General features: G+C 36.4%; 2 protein-coding genes across 3 annotated transcripts; one reads left to right on the top strand and one right to left on the bottom strand.

Moving 5' to 3' along the window:
• The first annotated feature begins 472 nt into the window (after positions 1–472).
• Positions 473–12,496, top strand: LOC126849386 (histone-lysine N-methyltransferase ash1). 2 transcript variants are annotated; one of them, XM_050591156.1, is made up of 15 exons: positions 473–948; positions 1,439–1,805; positions 1,901–2,109; positions 2,213–2,332; positions 2,408–5,877; positions 6,114–6,446; positions 6,553–6,833; positions 6,918–7,423; positions 7,534–7,955; positions 8,044–8,370; positions 8,460–8,632; positions 8,713–8,879; positions 8,983–9,174; positions 9,261–9,410; positions 12,289–12,496. In XM_050591156.1, the coding sequence occupies exons 2-14, from the start codon at positions 1,634–1,636 to the stop codon at positions 9,402–9,404; spliced, it is 6,516 nt and encodes a 2,171-aa protein (XP_050447113.1). In that variant the 5' UTR covers positions 473–948; positions 1,439–1,633; the 3' UTR covers positions 9,405–9,410; positions 12,289–12,496. The 2 variants fall into 2 exon arrangements, with proteins under 2 accessions (XP_050447113.1, XP_050447112.1); XM_050591155.1 differs by having other exon boundaries at positions 9,261–12,496.
• Positions 12,497–12,679: 183 nt separating this feature from the next.
• LOC126849390 (heterogeneous nuclear ribonucleoprotein U) lies at positions 12,680–19,541 on the bottom strand. The gene is made up of 10 exons (XM_050591164.1): positions 19,277–19,541; positions 17,981–18,915; positions 17,674–17,866; positions 16,797–17,527; positions 16,594–16,719; positions 16,339–16,507; positions 15,959–16,195; positions 15,633–15,888; positions 15,197–15,542; positions 12,680–15,074 (listed from the first exon to the last, which is right to left on the bottom strand). The coding sequence occupies exons 1-9, from the start codon at positions 19,419–19,421 to the stop codon at positions 15,239–15,241; spliced, it is 3,096 nt and encodes a 1,031-aa protein (XP_050447121.1). The 5' UTR covers positions 19,422–19,541; the 3' UTR covers positions 12,680–15,074; positions 15,197–15,238.
• Between the last annotated feature and the right edge of the window lie 95 nt (positions 19,542–19,636).

Below are 19,636 nucleotides of genomic sequence, written 5' to 3' on the forward strand. Positions count from 1 at the left end.
AATTTGATCTTGAGTTGTTTTAAGATCCCATTCAAAAACCAATGAAATGGCCACACAGCATCTTTAAAAGCATACTTGAGATGGAGAGCTTTCCAACAAGAAATATATACATAAACACAATATCATATGATTAGCTGTCAAATAAAAATATTTTAGGGTCTTTAAAAATTCTCTATTTAATAGCCAATTGCGTGACATTGTATTTGTGTTCCTTGCTAGAAAGCTCTTATAATCTTAAATATAAAAAAAAAACGAAAGTACCGGTTATCGACACGCGGATATCTTCCGATAACATTCTCGCGTTATTCGAAGAAAACTAGTGACACGTGGTTCGCTCTCGGTAGCGCTGACGTCGCGGCGCGCGGCGAGCAAGCAGTTTCTCGCGAAACGCGATGCGCGAATCTTGACGCACGTCTCGCGCTTGAGACGCACACGCGACACGCGAATCTGTCCGGCGTAAAGTACCCGGGACCCGGGGGGAGAATCGGCGGAGGAGAGTCCTCGGCAACGTGCGTCTCGGCCGCCGGCGCGACTGTCGCCGTGCGTAAACCGCGCGGGTGAGCCCTTTCGCGCACTTGAAGTGCCCTGATACGAGCCGGGAGAGACGGCGCAACGAGTTAACAACCGTCACCGTGAAACGCCATTTTGTGATCGCGTTGTGATCGAGGGGGGACGTAAACATCGGACTTTCCAATTGTATTCGTCGCGGCGGGAAGGCGACCCCGTCATCGCGCGAGCGATTCCCACGCGCTCCGACGACACCGTCGTCGCCTTCCTGGCGATCGTCGCGACGCGACATCGCCTGATATCGGAGCTGGCGCGGCGACATTTCGCGCCAAATCGCGACGTTTCGAGAGACGCACATCTGGCGCACGAAGAGAGGAAACAGCTGTCGTTTTCGTCGTCGCCGATTCGTACGCGACAATATCGGCGTGTCCACCAGGCCAGGTAACGTTTATCGAAAAATTGCAAAACATCGACGAGACAGTCGTGCGTTCTGCGGAGCCGAAACAGATACAAACGATAAAGCGTCGAGCTCCGATTTCGCGCAAATGTTACGTATTTCTTGTTTACCTGCGTGTGACGCGTCACCAGAGGCGGCCGCGAAATTTTTAGAACGCTGGCCGAATAACAATTTAGACATACCTGTTGTTAGGATTTTAAATGTTTGTCTTCATCTCTTAAATTGCACAATTGCGCGTTTGACACATACAGACTAGTAATCCTTGAAATCTTTTGACATATACTTGTCGTATAAAGCTTTTGACTAACAAGTTTATTTCTGTAGAAACGATATTTTATGTTACATAAAGATATTCTTGGCAATTTATTTTTTTTTACAATTTTTTTACTATTTTTTAGATAATATTTAATGATATTTGATTATGTTGTCGAAAATTAATATTAAAGTAATGAAAATATTCTTTTTTTTTTACAGTGCAACGAAATCATTAAACTGGCTAAATTTGCCTGCCTTGAGAAAAATGACATTAGTGATTATTCGCAAATGAATATTCTATAAACCAAGGCTCGAAGATATGCTTTTTGTTATTGTAAAAAGGCTTGATGAGTGAACAAAAGTATAAGGAATGGTATTCTATTGGATCCAGCTGGATGTCAGATAAGCTGAAAAATGTCTGGTGATTCAGGATGGAACGCCGTTATTCATCATCCCTCAGATTTAGAATTACAAAATTGGAATTGGGAGGAAAACGATGGGGAGCAAGAGAAAGAGCTCCCTTCAACCGTTGATATGGATGCCATAAAGGGTGGTGGTAGCTGGGATCCTACTACTGAACCTAATGGTATAGCTGCAAATCTCGATTATTTGGAAATTTTATTGCCATGCATAAATAAATCGTAATAACTTTCTTTGATATATTTTTTGATATATTTATAGGAACAGATTCGGTCGATTCTGAAGAAGACTCTGATTCTGACGACGAAAGTTCTGGTGGAAGCGAAGGCAGTTGTTCTTATTCAGATTCTAATTCAGAGTCAGACGACGAAAGTAGCGGTGACGAAGAAGAGGATAGTGGATCTAATTCGGACTGTTCTTCCGAACACAGTGAACAAACGTTTTCCATTCAAGAAACCAATTTTGAACAAGTATACTGAAATGGGGCATTATATATTCCAATCCTATTAGTTTTTGTTTTTTATTCTAATGATTTTTATAGGAAGATATAATAGGAAAATATTACATTTACAGGGAGCATTGAAATTAAAAATCACTATGAAAGGCCCAAAAAAGGAAGATTCCGAGAAAATTAAATGTGAAAAAAACAAGAAAAACGTTACAAAGAAACTTAAAACCAATCACGGAAATAAGGTAAATAATTATTGTATATATAATAATTATAAATTAAATGAAAAAATACTATTTGGAAAAACACTCGACTTATAGTCCTCAGAATGTAGTAGCGAAGATTCGGACTCATCTGCGGGACACGTGGCGTCGCAACAGACGCAGCAGCAACAGTCGCAGCATCGTACATCGCTACAAGAAATTAATCAAGAAGATTTGACTGCGATCGTACCTTCACACGAGCAGGAGGACGCGCCGTTCGACGGATTTGAAGATTCTGAGAGCGGTCGATTAGTGTCAAAAGCGATTGAACGCATGTCGCTCGGCGCAGACTCGGATACTAGTGAGAACGGCGATCAGATTCCCGTGCCTGTGTACAGTTCTACTTTGTTGCAGCAGTTTGTCGAAAAGACTGCCATGCTATCGGAGCCGCGAAAGAGACGCAGCAAGTGCAGCGGTAAAAAATTAAACAACGACAATGAGTATCCATGCGTGTCGAATGTGTCGCCTGATTCTGGCATTCAATCGGTCGACAACAGTCCATTACATTTGGCAGTTAGTCCTGTCAGTCCTCCAGCGCCTACCCAATCACCGATTCAACCGCCGGTCACTACTAAACCGGTGGTAAATGTTGACCGCGTATTGTACCCTCCGAAACGGAAACCTGGTAGGCCAGCGAAAGCAGTATCCGCTCAACCGCGTGGACCCGGCAGGCCGCGTCTAAGGCCGGAGATCGTCGAGAAGATTCAAAAGATTGAAAAATCGGAAAAAGACAAAAATGAGTCTTCGAAAACTGTAAAAAATTCTGATTCTCGATTAACGGAGAAGAAGCAAGCAATTACGAAAGAATCGACTTTGAAGAGCGCCAAAGAAGATGCGTCTTTGGCCAGGAAACGAGGTAACGCAAAACCGATTGCATCAAGAGATGCAAAAGAGGACGTATCTCCTGCGAGTAAAAGAATAAAAGGTAAACAACCAACAACGTATCAGAAGAAACGTTACAGTAATCCGGTGAAGCTTTCGCAGGAGAGAACGATGATCAAGAAGACAGGAACGACGAATTCCCCGATGAGAGTAAAGTGCCTAAGCAGATCTACCGCAAGCAAACTTGTGCCGCAATGCGATGGTAGGAGTTGTCGGAAAGTCAGACAAGATAGAACGTGTGTACCTAACAAGACCACGGTTCCGTTGACGCGACAAAAAACGTGTGAACATCAAGTTTCCAAAGATCAAAAGAGTACCGGTAAGAGAACGGGTTCGAAGGAGAACAGGAATAATGCAGCGGCTGTTGTATCTAAGAAGCAGAATCTAGTGAAGAAAGTCGCACCACCGGTTGGCAGGCGTGTTTTAAAGGAAAACAAATGTAACAAGAAAACAACCGTGGCGAATCATGAGACCAATGGCGTGGGCGTGCAGACGTTAATCTCGCTACCAGTCGGCGACATATTAAAGGCCGAAATAATGAAGCACGTATCTAACAAGTGCGATAAAGCAATGCAGCCGATGCAGCACAATCATTGCCACAAGCGTCATCATCACAAGCATCATAAGAAACTGTTGACACCACCAGAGAAACCTATACGTATTATCGATTCGTGCATCCTTCACGAGTTGGAGAAGCTGATTGATGAGTTTGCAAGATCGTGTAGCTTGGGCAGAAACAACACTACTGCCAATCATTCAGAGCTACCGCAAATTTTTCGCGTAAAGAAAATCACGAAAAAGAGGAAAGGCGGTGACGTTAACACGAGTGAGGATCAGAAATTGAAACGGCGTCTAAAGAAAGAAAAAGTATTGACGAATGCTGATTCCAAGAGCAGCGCAAACACTAGCACAAGTTCCAATCCGAATGAGCAGCGGCTGCCGCTGAAGAAACGCCACTATCACATATCGAGTCCGCATAGCTCGCAGAGTTCGAACGCGAGCTGCACGGATGCAAATGTGAATGAATCCAATTCCACAGAGAGCCACATAGAAGAAGCGATTGAGGCCACTATTACGAGATATGGCGGTGGCGGCAGCTCAACGTCCTCCATTCATGATGAAGAGGCCATGCCAGTAACGCCCAAGAAGAGACCGAGGGACGCTGAGAGTACGGTATCTGAGAAGCAGGGTGAAGACGAAGATAAATCCATTGTCCAGTTGGAAGTTCAACCACGTCGGAAGAAGAAAATCGTTAAGGATCTTCGTGTTACTGTTACGAAATTGCCGTCTGAAAATCACGGCATTCTTGACAAGGTAATGGAAAAGAGTTCCAAAGCTACCACGGAAAAATCTAGTAAATTAGAAAAGATAGTAGTGGCGGAAAAATCAATCAAGGCCGATAAAACACAATCGGACGACAAGCTAGACCTTGAACATATTCGTATGGAAAAGACTATAAAGGTCGACTCGGAGACACACGAATCTGCGATGTTCGATGATGGTGACACTATCACGGAAAGCAAAGCACAAATCGGTAATTCGAGCGTGCCAAATCTCATGAATAATACCGCAGCAATGATTCTCACGAAGAAGAAAATACGAAGACGAAAAGCCATTAATCGCACGGGCTTTCCTACTCTAAAGAAAAAGAAGAAGAAGCTTACTGTTAACTCTTCCGGGATGACTAAAACGACTGCACCAGTTGGCGCTAACGAGATACGTAAGGATCAAAACATATCCGAAGATGTGGAGGACAATAAGATGTCTTTAGAAAAAGAAACCCGGGATGTTTTAATGGAGAACAATGATAATAGAGAGCACGTCGTAAGAGGTGATGTGAAAAACGTGGACAATTCCAGTATGGTGCAAGAGACATCCAGTCGAAGTGGTTCGGACGAAGTAATTGAATCTTGTCCCGGTCAGCTACGAGTTCGCAAAGATCTCGTAGAGTCTGATAGCAGTGTATTATCTGAAAAGCTATATCCGGGTCTAATCAAATACGAAAAGATACCGGACTGTCGTATCTATGACGAGAATGCATCGCTGGAAGAATCCCTCGAGCGTTATAATCAAAGCCAACGTATCGCGGAGCTGAACGAAGAAAACCTAAGGAAATTGGAACGCGTAAATGCTCAGGCGGCGGCGAATGTCAAAATGGAATTGTCTGGTTGCTTCAACAATAATCACAAAAGAAGAAGAGGCTCGATCAGTCCTTCCAATCTCTACGGTAGGAGCGCAAAGAGATTGAGGAGCGCAGGCTACGATACGGAAAGCGAGGCACCACCCAGCAGCGACGTAGCCAGCGAGGATCAAGAGATTAACAGAAAGCCCGCAGGACTTTCCGTACACAATCGAAAGAAACAGTCGAAATGGAAGAAACGATACTTACAGGCTAGCAATATATTCTCCGAGTACAAGAAGGATCTTGAGTCTAAAAAACTTGCCAGTGCCGATGCCAAAAGGAAGATTATTATCTGCCCCACTGGCGAGCATTATACCGCTGCCGAGCAATTGCCAAACATTATACCGACCGGGAAACTCTTACGCCAGAAGAAGACACAGTTGCAACTGCAATACGATTTATTGTGGTTGCACGCTCAATCAAGGCTACCTGGTCGGAATTTGGTGCCATCGTGGAATTACAAGTGAGTAAAGCGTTTTCTTTTAATTCTAGATATGACGATTATTATGAATCAATATATTGGAAATCTTTAAATATCAAACAAATATATATAATATATTAAAAAATAATTTAAAGAAAAAATGTATTATACATATAATAAATTAAGTATGTGTATATATATATATATATATATATATATATATATATATATATATATATATATATAATTTTATACAATAATTTTGCATCTATTTGCAGAAAAATTCGGACAAACATTTATTACGATGTTAAGCCGACTACTCTCTATGAGGCGCAAGCGTGTGAATGCAAACCGGAGAGCGGTTGCGGAGACGATTGTATTAATCGCATGGTATTTAGCGAATGTTCGCCGCAATTATGCCCTTGTGGTGAAAAATGCGAGAATCAAAAGATTCAAAAGCACGAGTGGTCGCCGGGATTGCAAAGATTTATGACAGAGGATAAGGGATGGGGTGTAAGGACCCAGCAAGCCATCAAATCTGGAGATTTTATCCTCGAGTACGTGGGCGAAGTCGTATCAGAAAGGGAATTTAAATCGAGAATGGCGACCAGGTGTGATTCAATTTGTATATGCAAATTCAAGTTTAAATAATAATTATTAATAAATATTGTAATAAAATTAAAAAATAGATATGAAAATGTAAATTAAAAATGATAGGTATGCCAATGACACACATCATTATTGCTTGCATCTGGACGGTGGTCTGGTGATCGATGGTCATCGTATGGGCGGTGACGGGAGATTCGTAAATCATTCGTGCGAGCCCAATTGCGAGATGCAGAAATGGAGCGTTCTCGGGCTACCGCGTATGGCACTATTCGCATCGCGAAACATCAAGCCGGGGGAGGAATTAACGTATGATTACAATTTTGCGCTTTTCAATCCGTCGGAAGGACAGCAATGTAGATGCGGTAGTAGTGCCTGTAGAGGTGTTATAGGTAAATCAATAAAAATTAAATATATTGTCTACACATAAGATAAGTTATGTCAGATATATTTCAATTGTAAATTCTATATGGCAGGTGGAAAGAGTCAAAGAGTGGCTAGAAGTGTTCCATCTTTACCATCATCTCAAGTAGAGTCTATTGAAAGAAGATCAGTTGGCAGACCGCGGAAGAACATTCGGAAATCGAATGCGGTACAATCGGCCAATTCCAAGAACATTTGCAAATCTCGCAAAGTGGGAGATCCGACGTTAACGCATAATACACCACAATTGAAACCGATGTCTTACCAGCAGCGATGCTTTGCGCGCGAACATCACTGCTTCCTGCTGAGAAATCTGGAAAAAGTACGACGGCTTAAATCGGCGTCGGTACAGCAAATTCAGGTGCAGAATGGAAAAACAAAGATTGGTAATGCGAATATCGCGAAAGAGAAAAGTTCCGGAGATTCGAAGGCACAATCTGACGCGTTCTTCTCGCAATTGACCGCATTAACGAACACTAACGCGCGAACCGTACGAACTCGTAGGCTTGCGCAGGCGCAGGACGATCCGGAGGTACATAAGACTGCAAAACTAGCTAAGGTCGGTTGATGCGTGTGTGGAGACTTTTTATATTATTTTCAATACATTGATGCAAGAAAAATATAAATATAAATAATTATAAATTATAATTGTCCTAATTTTTTTTACAGGTACTGAAAGATTTATACACAATCGTTGCAACGGCGAATGACGAAAATGGTCAGCCATTGTGTACACCATTCATAAATTTACCCCCTAAGAGAAAATTGTCCGATTATTATGAAAAGATAACAGAACCCATTGATCTGAGCACAATAGATCAGTGTATTGGCACTGGTCATTACAAGACTGCGGAGCACTTTGATCACGATATGATAAGGCTCTTTGACAACAATGTGAGATTCTTTGGTAGAACATCTGAGATAGGAATCGCTGCAGCCAGACTCCGGAAACTATACCTGAGCAGTAAACCCGATTTCGTGGATGCTATAACGGAGGCGATGGGGTCTCCGCCATCTCAGAGCTTCCTGCCACCTCGTGGATCCACGGCCGGAGAAGAAGATGTGATTAGATGCATTTGCGGATTACACAGGTAAATTATTATTTTTTATTTTATATATTATTAAAAATATATAATTATCTTTATTTAAAATATGTCTTTACACCGATAATTTATGTAGAGATGAAGGTTTAATGATCCAGTGCGAGCGTTGTCTCGTTTGGCAACATTGCGACTGCGTTAAAGCTGACACGAGCATCGAGTCTTATCTATGCGAGAGATGCCAACCGCGCGAAGTTGATCTGGAAATACCATTAGAGGGTGAGGAGGAAGAAGAAGGCAAAAAGCACTATGTGACATTGTTGCGGGGCGATTTACAGCTTCGACAGGGCGACACGGTGTATGTTTTAAGGGACACTCCCGACAAACATACATATAAAACTATACAAAAGCCCGATTACGAGCAGATGGATATTTTTAGGATTGAACGTCTGTGGAAGAATAACGAGTAAGTGATTGTTTTATACTGACGAATAAGTTGATTGTATTTCGATTTAAAAAACTAAAATATTGCTCTTAAAATCATCCATTTAATAGGGGCGAGAGGTTTGTTTTTGGACATCATTATCTTAGACCTCATGAAACGTATCACGAGCCAACGCGCAAATTCTACGTGAACGAAGTCGTGTGCGCCCCGTTATATGAGGCTGTTCCTTGTGATCTTGTGGCTGAGCGATGTTGGGTGTTGGATCCACATACTTTCTGTAAAGGTATATATTAGATTTTGTTTTTGATTCTTATTGGATATAATATATATCGCTTTGTAACGAAAATAATTTTTTTATTTTAGGACGTCCAGTCGGTTCGACTCCTGAACATACTTATGTTTGCGAGTATCGTGTGGATCGCGCAGCGCGGCTTTTCACGAAGGTGGCTAGAGCCAGGCATGCTGTATGCACGAAACCTTATGCATTTGAAACCTTCCCGCAACGTATAAAGCATTATCGTACCTATCTGGTAAGTGCGGTTATTGTTTTGTCAATAAAATTTTCATATTAATACTTTTCAATGCATCAAATACAATTGATTGATTAACATTTAAATTTTTCATTATTTTCAGCCTCATAGTCTAGATGGAATCAAAATGTCCAAGGACAAGAAGAAGAATAACAATCAAGAAATAGACGGAAATCAAAAGTTGGAATCCGATAATATCAAAATACATAGTAAAGAACACAAGTGCGGTAATAGGACAAGACGAAGATCGGGCGAGATCCTGACAGTCGCATCGCCTATAACATCATACGCTCAGGTAATGATCGCGCCAAAGAATCTAAGGCTTGGTAAGTATTTTTGTTATTGTGCGATTATTTGCATTTGCCATATTTTCATTTGCAGAGGGAAGAACAGAGGAAGAGATTAAATAGTATTCTATTGAATCTACTGCAGAGAATGCCGAACAAGAAAGATCCATTAGATCTGTCATTCCTTCTAGAGAGGAATAGGCGAAACCGGAAGAGACCCGGCGGGCTTAATCCGTGACAGTGGGTAATATCACAACGATAATATCGTGTATTGTATATATAAGTTATAATTTATAGAATTACACTACAAATCTCAGTCAGATTAATAGGCTAAATGGTTTCAATCGCGTTCTGAACTTGATTCTATAAATATTATATATACCATGTATCATTGTACATTTACCTCCTCGTTCTTCACACCTCTCTCCTCAACGAGGAGAATGAGAGGGGATAATCTTTCTTCTTCGTACAGCCCGTCCATTGATGTAATTTATATCGATATCCGTAATCAGGAATAATGTTTATTTAAACGAGACAATTATTATCGTCAATCGATATTTTTTTTAATTTTTTTTTCATGTGTCTCATTATAGATGATTAGATTTTAAAATCTATTTCTCTTTTTGTATTTACTCTCAGTTTTTTAATAGTGAGAACATACTCTTGATTTATAACAGCATCCGCAAAAATCATGTCATAAGCAATTTGTATTGTAGGTATTTTAAACTAGGTGGATTATAATCATTTTACTATAATTAGAATATTCAATAGAGAGCCGATAAAATAATGAATTATTTTGACAGTTGGGCTATTGCACTAATCTAATGAATTTGAATATATATAATAGTAAATTTCGCGGATTTGTATAGAAAATCATTTGTACATTCTTTTCATAGAGTTAGCATAGCTAAATGTGTACAAATTAGATGGTGGTCGAAAGAATAGATGCTACATCGATGTGAATGCGGGCAGAATCATGTGTGGGAATTGCAAATATTTGAGCGTGTGTATTTACATATATACGGTTTATAATGCTTTATTGCACATAAGTAATATTATATTTTTCATAATCTCGATGCATTATTTGAATCAAGCGTGTAATATACTTTCTTCACTTTACTGAGAAGAATTTTTATTATAATGTATTTAATTTATTGATATATATTGAGAGAATAATGGACCGCGCGATGAATAAGTCGCACTAATTCCAAAATTGTACATATATATTCAGGACTTTGTATTTATTATTGCATTACACAGTATGGTAAATATATATTATATTGTGATGCGAACACACGTTTGATATGAAAATTAATTTTTTTCTTTTTTTGAAATTTATTTTTTTCTTTTTTGTAGACTAAATATATACATGTAGACAATTATATATACGTATTATGAAACAACCTTTGGTAGGCTTACAAAATAAAATAAGAAATAGAAAACACTTTTTATTATACACAACGGTTACTTGTTACAATAGCGACTTCGTCGAAAAGTATACGTGTAACTTTCGTGTATAATAAAATGTGTTTTTTTTTTGCTTTTTATTTTGCAAACTTACTGGAAGTTTATTTTCAAATAATCTTCGTACGTATATTACGCGTATATTATTTTTGTGGAAACATTTTGTTATTATATCTTTTGTTATTACGTTTTTATATTTATATAAGACAAAAAGTGTATCAAAAATATTATTAATATATTAGTATATTTTTTCCCATGAATTTAACACATATGAGAAATATATGTTATTTAAACTAATTTTTTTTGCAGTAAACGCATTTGTTTATCTGTATGTATTCGCTATATTAGTAATGAGTAAAATATTGAAATATATTTATTATATTGTGTAATTCAAAAATAAAAGAGGATTTTTGAAGCTGGCCTTCTGTGTAAGCTGATATAATAATAAAAAGGACATACAGTGTGTGTGAATTGTTCTTGAAAAGAATTTTTAACATATATCGAGATCCAACTTTATGTTGGTTTTAACAACTAAATCAGGAATATGTCAAACAGAATGCCATTGCCATTATCCATGACATACAGGTGCATCTTGCTCGATTATTTTTACACGATTTTTATTCCTGATTAACGAACGATGAACGTATTAATATCAAAAAGTATATTGGCAATTATCTAGTATACAGTTTTTATTTTCATGTATACAATAATTACGATCTTTTACATATAGAGTTTATATTATTATATACGAATGTATTTGTTGCGATATTTTTAACAATTTGGAATTGTTTTACTAATTATACATTCACTTTTATATTTTTATGTATGCCCAGATAGCCAAGTCTGTTGAAAACAGATTATGCCAAGTATTTGTTATCAACTATTGTCAGCAAAAAGATTACAGATTTGGCATAGAAGTTATTATCTGCTTGATTTTTGACACTAATTTGTCGATCTAATCGCCAATAATAACTTCTCTATCAAATTTGTAGTCTTTTTGATAGCAGATATGATCGATCTGCTTTTAATAAACTTGGCTATCTGAGTTCAAATACATAAATAGTATTTTTAAAAGTATCTTTCATCTACATGCGTTTGTAGGTAAACAAATTTTTTGTCAACTTTGTAATAATGGCATTAACAATTATTGTGTAACAATAATATTAATCAAATCTTTTTTATTGAGGTCATATTCTATGATGAAGTCATATACCGTGATGCATAAATTTATGCATCATCATTATTTTATCGAACAGTTTATATCATAATATATAAAAAAGTACTATAATATACTCAACTCTTATGTAAATATGCAAGCGAAAAAAAAATATATATATTCAATTATAATTTTATTAATTTATGTTATATTGACTAGGTTTGATGAGAAACCGATTATGATACAAATTGTTATTTTGTAATAAAGGAATTATTGTATTTTCGCACTGAAGAAATCGGTGAGATCCAATTATTATTTTGTCATTTCTGGAAATATAATTTCCGTCGTACGTTCATCTTTAATCATTTTAATCAGGAAATCGCTACGTTTATTTCATTATTAAACAATTTTATTTTTGCAATATAATTAATCGTTTGAATTGTCATATATACATATATTAAAGCAATAATATAATGTGATGCATTAGAACGATATTTTTCAGATTAATCATTCGTAACAATGGATGTTGTACTGATTTTGCCTCCTCTGAGTTTGCTCATTATATAGTAATCATTATAATACATTTGGATATAACCAAAAGAAAAAGAAACAATTGTTGCGACAAGCTATCAGCTTATGTGATGCATGTACAGACTATTGTATTGTATTCTAATGAACACAAATACACGTGAAAAAGTTTCCTTACATAATACGCCACACATATTATTCTTGTTCGTCTATTCTCTTTCTAAAGTACCAGTACTTGTATAAATTTAATGATTTTGATAGATCTATGTGTGTTACACAAGACTGAATTTCATTATTTTTAAAACAGTGTAGCGCATAAAATTACACATTACTTATAGATGTAAGATGCAGGTGAAAGGCCGAAATAAATAGAACCTTTTTATTTTTACGAATAAGTTTGTACATTTTTGTGTCAACAATTAAGAGTTTACATAGATTATTATTATTAATTTTTTTGTTTTTTCTCATATAGAAAAAAATTACTAACTGATTATCATCATTATATAATACGGTCCACACGAATATTGCCCTATTTTTTTCTTCACTTATGTGGTAACACAGAGGTACTAGCATATGCTATGTGTAGATTAAATATATAGAATTCTTGATTATTTCTTAAAAAATAGCTCACCTTTCTCTTTCTTTCTATCGTTTTTCTTAATATCTTTTAATTATATCTAAAACTTTGCGTATCGTTATTCTTAATTGTTAAATTATTTTCGATTTCACACAGAAGTACTTTAGCTCGGAATGTCACACACACTGTACAACATGTACGCAGGAAAAAAAACGAGCTAATGAGACAGTGTATAATGTACACACTGTACAATATGTACGAAGAAAAAAAACCGAGCTAAGACAATCATTATTCGAACGTAAAAAAAGATCTCTCTCTCCTACAATTGAACAAATTCATAAAGGGAGATGGAAATCGTCTTCCATTTTGTTCACAAGATTTTTCCAAATATTTACTTCCGATCGACATAATGAAAAGGTGATTTGTATTACACACACAGATGCTTGATCGCATTTATTTCGTTACTAAATTATATAATGTTCGCTTCACTAAATTCGTGAATTTGTATGTAAATACGAACAATTGGTTCACGCTTTTATATTCTCAGGATGGATGTTAATAAACATCGTGTTTATAAACATATAAACGATATTTATATATATAAAAATATATCGTCGCGAGACACATATACAGATGAAGTTGAGATAGAAATAAACAAATTTTCGTGCAGACGGACATAGTCAAGTGTTCGCTTTTTATATTTTCAAGAGGATGTAAGGAAATTGAAATATATCCTAGCAGAGGAAGTACGTAGGGTAACAAGTGCATTGTGAATCAATAACTGATGTAGAATAGCTGTAAGACCAATGAGCAAAATTAGATGCATAGAAATTTTCGATATTAAGAAAATATAATATTTATGCATGTACATGATAATCATATTAAAAAGAAGTATTTCGTGTAATTAGAAGATACAATATAGGTACAAACATCTGGGATGCTTAATAAATAAAATTAATTATCGTAGCAAGGGAGATCTTGTTCTGCGTGTTGTGTTGTGCAATGAAAGATCTGCATGTATAAAACGTGTGTCAAAGAATAATTTATTTATGCCACAATATTTTTTTTCTTCTCATACATTATCAATGGTGTATAGAAAGATAAAGATATATATATTTCTTTCTAATAGGGCACTACTGTATAAAGATTTATTATTAGCGAATTTGGTTGGATGCACTAACAAGCCTGGCATGCAACGATTAAAAAGCTTATCATACACTAATTTAATTAGGTATAAAAAAGTAAACTGATGAAACATCTAACATATAATATACTGACCAATGTGATGTAATTTATGCTGGGTGTCTGGCTGATTTAATAGCTTCATCTCACATTTTGGCGACAGAACGCGGCAATACACGCATCCAATTTTAATATAGAAAAGCATTCATAACATATTATGAATGTCTTATATCAATATTCGTGTATAACAATCTCCAATATGCACTAGTACTCATTGTGTGAACCAAATTCGCTATATATATATATATATATATATTTGTATAAATAGATTGATAATTTTCTGCACAATTCTCTTTAGATCTGTACATATTTACAAGAACTTTTGAGAATAACTATTTTTCTTTTTTTTTCGACTTTTAATGCTACTTGCATGTAGTTTGTACCCATACGTAGTACTCTTCCTCTTTCTCCTATCTCTTTTTATGATTCCTTGAGAAAATGTGATAAAAAGTTATATTTTTTTTTCTTGTGAATGTTACATTATCGTTTTAATGCACTTAGATTATTAGACCTGTGTTTCCGGTAAGGATTTTTAAAACTCGTTAATATATTATAATTTTAAAATAATTTTTCTCATTTGTTGCAATGAGAAAGAGTTTTCTTTTTAATAGCTCGTAATAATATTTTTGTGCATGAGGGTGAAAGAATCTTTACCAAAAGCACAATATGTCCGTTATCATGTTAATGTGTAATGTAATTCTATATATGAGGTTTATATCGCACAAGAAATTCAAACACTTGTCAATACCGTGATATATATATATATATATATATATATATATATATATATATATATATATATATATATATGAGATTTGTATGTTGATTGCAGTACTTTGTGAGCAGGCAATTTATTCGCGTGTAAGACTCTGTTATTGTTGCGAATAATTATATCCTCCCATGTTGGTAGAAGTCAGTGCAACCATTTCACTTGTAATCTCCTGCAAAGATATGTATATTTGCAAAATACATATTATTTTAGAAACACGATCGATTATTACAAAATATCAATTATAATTGAAAGTTTGTGTTTAAACAAAAACGGCATTCTATATGTCTATACCTTACATTCAGTTTCCATTCTCGGTAAGATTACGATGATGGATTATTGTTTGCTTACAGCTTGGCTGCCAGCTGCAGTGGTTTGACCACTCTGTTGTTGCTGGCCCCAATACTGGTTGTTGTAATACTGCTGATTCCAGCTATTCCAATTACCATTGCCATATCCCTGTTGATTGTATCCCGCCGCTTGGTTGTATGTGCTTTGACCGTATCCTTTCCAACCACCTGCCCATTGTTGCTGACCCCAACCGGAGCTACTTTGCTGATTCCAATTACCTTGGGTTTGATTACTCGACCAATTGTCCTGCTGACCCCAACCGGATTGCTGTGATCCTTGATAACTTCCACTAAGATCATTGCAAATGTATTTATCAGGAAAATGATTTATCAGGTTACCTGTTTTAATATTATATCAATAAAGATTAATCGCCAATTACCTCATAGGACCCCAACTTCCTTGTCTAGGTGCGACAGATCGGTTTCTATCATTTCCTGATCTCCTGTCAACATTACCAACTCTTCTGTCGACCCCTCGTATCATTGCGTGTCCACCTCGTCCTCGAAGCCTCCATGGAGTATGAGGAGGTCCATAACCACCAGTATGCCTCATATATCCACCTCTTTGTGGTCTTTCTCCTCTCCAACCTCCCATATTAGGACCGCGCCAAGATGGATTGCGAACTCTGTCTTGATCTTCACATAAGCACATAATGTAATACTACATATAGTTCATAATGAGCAACCGCGAATAATATGTACTTACAATTATTTCTTCTATGATCTCGCGTGTCTCGATTGTTCCGCGAATCGCGCGTTTCTCTGTTACTAGTCTCAGTCTTGTCAAGACGCGGTCGTTTTGTTGTCGACGATTGCTGACCAAATCCGGCCTCTTTACCCTCCTTATTATATTTCTCGATAAGCTTCTTACCCTCTTCTTCATCAAGTCCGACCCATTCCACTGTGTCAAAGTTCTCTCCCACCGAAGGTGCAGTGAAATTTGCTATAATTATGATTTCAATTAAACATTGTAAATAATGCATATATCTATATTGATTTCAGTCTACTATGGCCATGTTCTATATTACTGCCAATAATAGTGGAATATGGTCTATATATTATTAAATACAATATCAACAGAGATACCTTTCATTTCCTTAAGATCAGATTCTGAGACATTTCCTTCGATTGTATTATGAGTGGACAAACGTTGATTGTACTCTTCATCTGTTGGTATGACAACGACCGCTTTTCGTTGATATTCGCAAAAATTTCGTATTTTACGCCTTTGTACAGAAGAATAGACATTGCTCTTCTACCACAAAAGATATTACAAAATATTGTTACAAAAGATATATTTAAATTTGGTGATCTAAATCATAACTGTATATTTTTTCATACCTGGTCTAATATATAATTACGTCTTCTACCACTTGCCACATCGATCAGTTGATCGAGCGCGCGATTGCACTTATCAATAATTACTTCTCGCCGACAATTTTTTTCTTGATCTGATAGAGCAACGTCCTAAAAATATTGTTATATAATTAATGATATTATATATATGTATATATAAAATTTTATTATATTTTACAGATACTTACTCCTGTTTTTTCAACCAAGTTGTGGAGCGCTAAAATATTATACAATTTATCTGGATGGTCGGCTGCATGTTTCCTCGCCCAGATAGTTTTTCCCGCCGCAGGCAAACCACACATCATTATCACTTCGCAGTGTGCTTTTGTGTCCGGTCTACGAGGACCGGCAATTCTGTCCTTTGATTCTACGTTACCCACTAAGATATAATCCGAAATTTGTTCGCACCACCCGTGTTCTTGCCCGAAATTGCAGACAAACGTACAGTTTTTACTCAGAATATGTGGAAATAATGGTCTATCGCCGAGCTCTTCTTTGGAGATGCTAAATGCGGATCCGAGATCTTTGCCGTTCACTGTATAAGATAATTCTACGGTATTCTCGGGCGTCATATCAAGGTAGCATCCCACAACATCGTCCTTGCCAAATTGCGAGCCATAATCTGTGAACTTTCCGTCAGTGCCCTTTTGCCCAGCACTCGTATATGCATAACTCAATCCCTTTTCACCAAGTTGCATAGATGTGAAGGGAACTGACCAACCAATTCTAAGCACATATTTTTCGTCTTTTGTGTCAGAAGAATGATGCTCTGTAATTTTGGCTTCATAGTATACTTTTCCATTTATGAAACCATGAGATGCTCTTGCACCCGCCCATATGTGACAGAAATCACCGTTATGCATAGGTGTAGCAGAAATAAATCCTTCTTTGTCGATAACTAAATTCAAATCAGAATCATCTAAAAGCCAAAAAAAAAAATATTTACAAAAACAATAATATTATATATATATATATATATATATATATATATATATATATATATATTTAAATTAATTAAAAATAATTCTGGCCAAAAAAAGATACACAGTATTTATAAAAACTTACACCAAGATAAGATCATAGCTGATTCATCAAAATCTGGTTCATCTTCTCCCTTCTGTGATATAGGAGATGCACGATGGACTTCCATTGGGCTAGGAGATCTTTTCCTTTTCCTGTCATTGTATTCTTTTTTATTTGATTCTTCTGCATCCAGTTTGCTTAAATCTTCTTGTTTTTTTTCAGACATTTCTATAATCTTGTTTTGTAAATAAAAATAAATATAAGATTAAAAATAGTGATTCTTATATTAAATCTACAAGAGATAATCTATATAAAAAAAGTTAATATTTTACAGGAGATATAGATATACCTGTTCATCTTGTGGAATATTACCCATTTTCTCATCTACATCTTCTATATTAACAGAAACGTCCATTGTTTCATCTTGTACTGTATAATTGTCATTAGTAATCTTTTCATCTTTTATTTCGATATTACTTGTTTTGTCTACCTGATCAGGTATCACATGTGATTGTTCAACTTCTGGAATGTTTAAAGTATTCTTATCATTATATGTATCATCTCTATAATTTACATCCTCTTGTTCAACTGAAATTTTATTTTCAGTATCTTTTTCGGAAGTATCTTGCACTTTATCGACATCGACATTTTCCTTAATTTCTGCTTTCTCCTCTAGACTTTTTGTTTCTACAGATTGTTTTTGAACTTTGTAAACTTCATCTATACTAGATTTTGTTTCATGCTCTTCTTGAGATATAGAAAATTGATCTACACATGCAATTGTACTAGCTTTTTCAGATGATTCTGTCACAGGTACTTGGAGAACATTTGCTTCATATTTATTATCTTCTAAAATATTAATATGTTTTACTTCTTCCTGAGATTTTACAGACAATGTTGAATGAGTTTTGTCCTGAATAATATTTGACGCAGTATTTTCTTGTTTCTCTTCAAGCTTTTCAGGAGAATATTTTAATATTTCTTCTTGTTGTGTTTCATGTTCCTCAGAAGTAGACTCTGATATTATCGTTAATGTTTCATATGATTTCTCAGTGTACTGAAGTTTGCTCGGAGTAGATTGCTTTGAAGAATTTGGAGTTGTAGCTGTCCTTAATGCGTTCCTCGTAGAAACTTTTGTAGGAGTCACCATGGAAGAACTTCTTGATGCTCTACTAGGTGTCCTTGGTGGTTGTGAAGATCTTGCGGCCTCCGCAACTGTTTCTTGTATTTCTTTAAAAGCTGTATCACCTATATTCTCTGTATACGAAGCTTTTTCTTGATCATCTGTAAAAAATACAACTAAATATGAAATTTATATTGTAATTTATTTGTAGACTACAAAGTATAAATATATTATATATATTACATTGTATTAGAAATAATATTTAGATAAATAGTGAGACTCTTTTTCAACACAATTTCAAGAGACGTAAATCTTACTCGTCAGCTACATTTTGTAGTTCATCATCATAAACATATTCGTAGAAGATAGTACAGAATAATCATCAGGAAAATATCTTGCCATCTGAACGCGCAATACCGATATATGTCACAAGAGATGGATAGAATAGGATGAAATTTTTTATACATAATCATGTTAGAAATAAAGATAGAAGAGACTCGATGCATGACAGGCGCAACTTACATTCTTGTGTCGTCGTTCTTTTCTCCTCCTCCTCCAGCGCCTTGCGTAGCCGCTCGACAAGCACTGGTTTGTTGCCCTTGGTGTCGAGACCGCGTGCGGCCAGCTCGGCTCGTAACTCTACCACTTTCAATTTAGACGGATCCATTGTGCGCGCGCGATGTGCCCAGTTAGCCAGGTAGACAGATTCATGCACCCCTGTCGTTTAACGCGAGAGAGAAAATTTCTCACGAAAGACCCATATACACGCGCCACCGACCCGCGCTGCATACACAATATGGCGGCTCGGTCGCAAACATCTCGTTACGTAGCGCGCGTCGCGCCCATTGGCTGGCTGCACGATCGTTCCGAAACGACGCCGCT

The sequence above is a fragment of the Cataglyphis hispanica genome, chromosome 5 (genome assembly GCF_021464435.1).
Source record: "Cataglyphis hispanica isolate Lineage 1 chromosome 5, ULB_Chis1_1.0, whole genome shotgun sequence".
NCBI classification, from domain to species: domain Eukaryota; kingdom Metazoa; phylum Arthropoda; class Insecta; order Hymenoptera; family Formicidae; genus Cataglyphis; species Cataglyphis hispanica.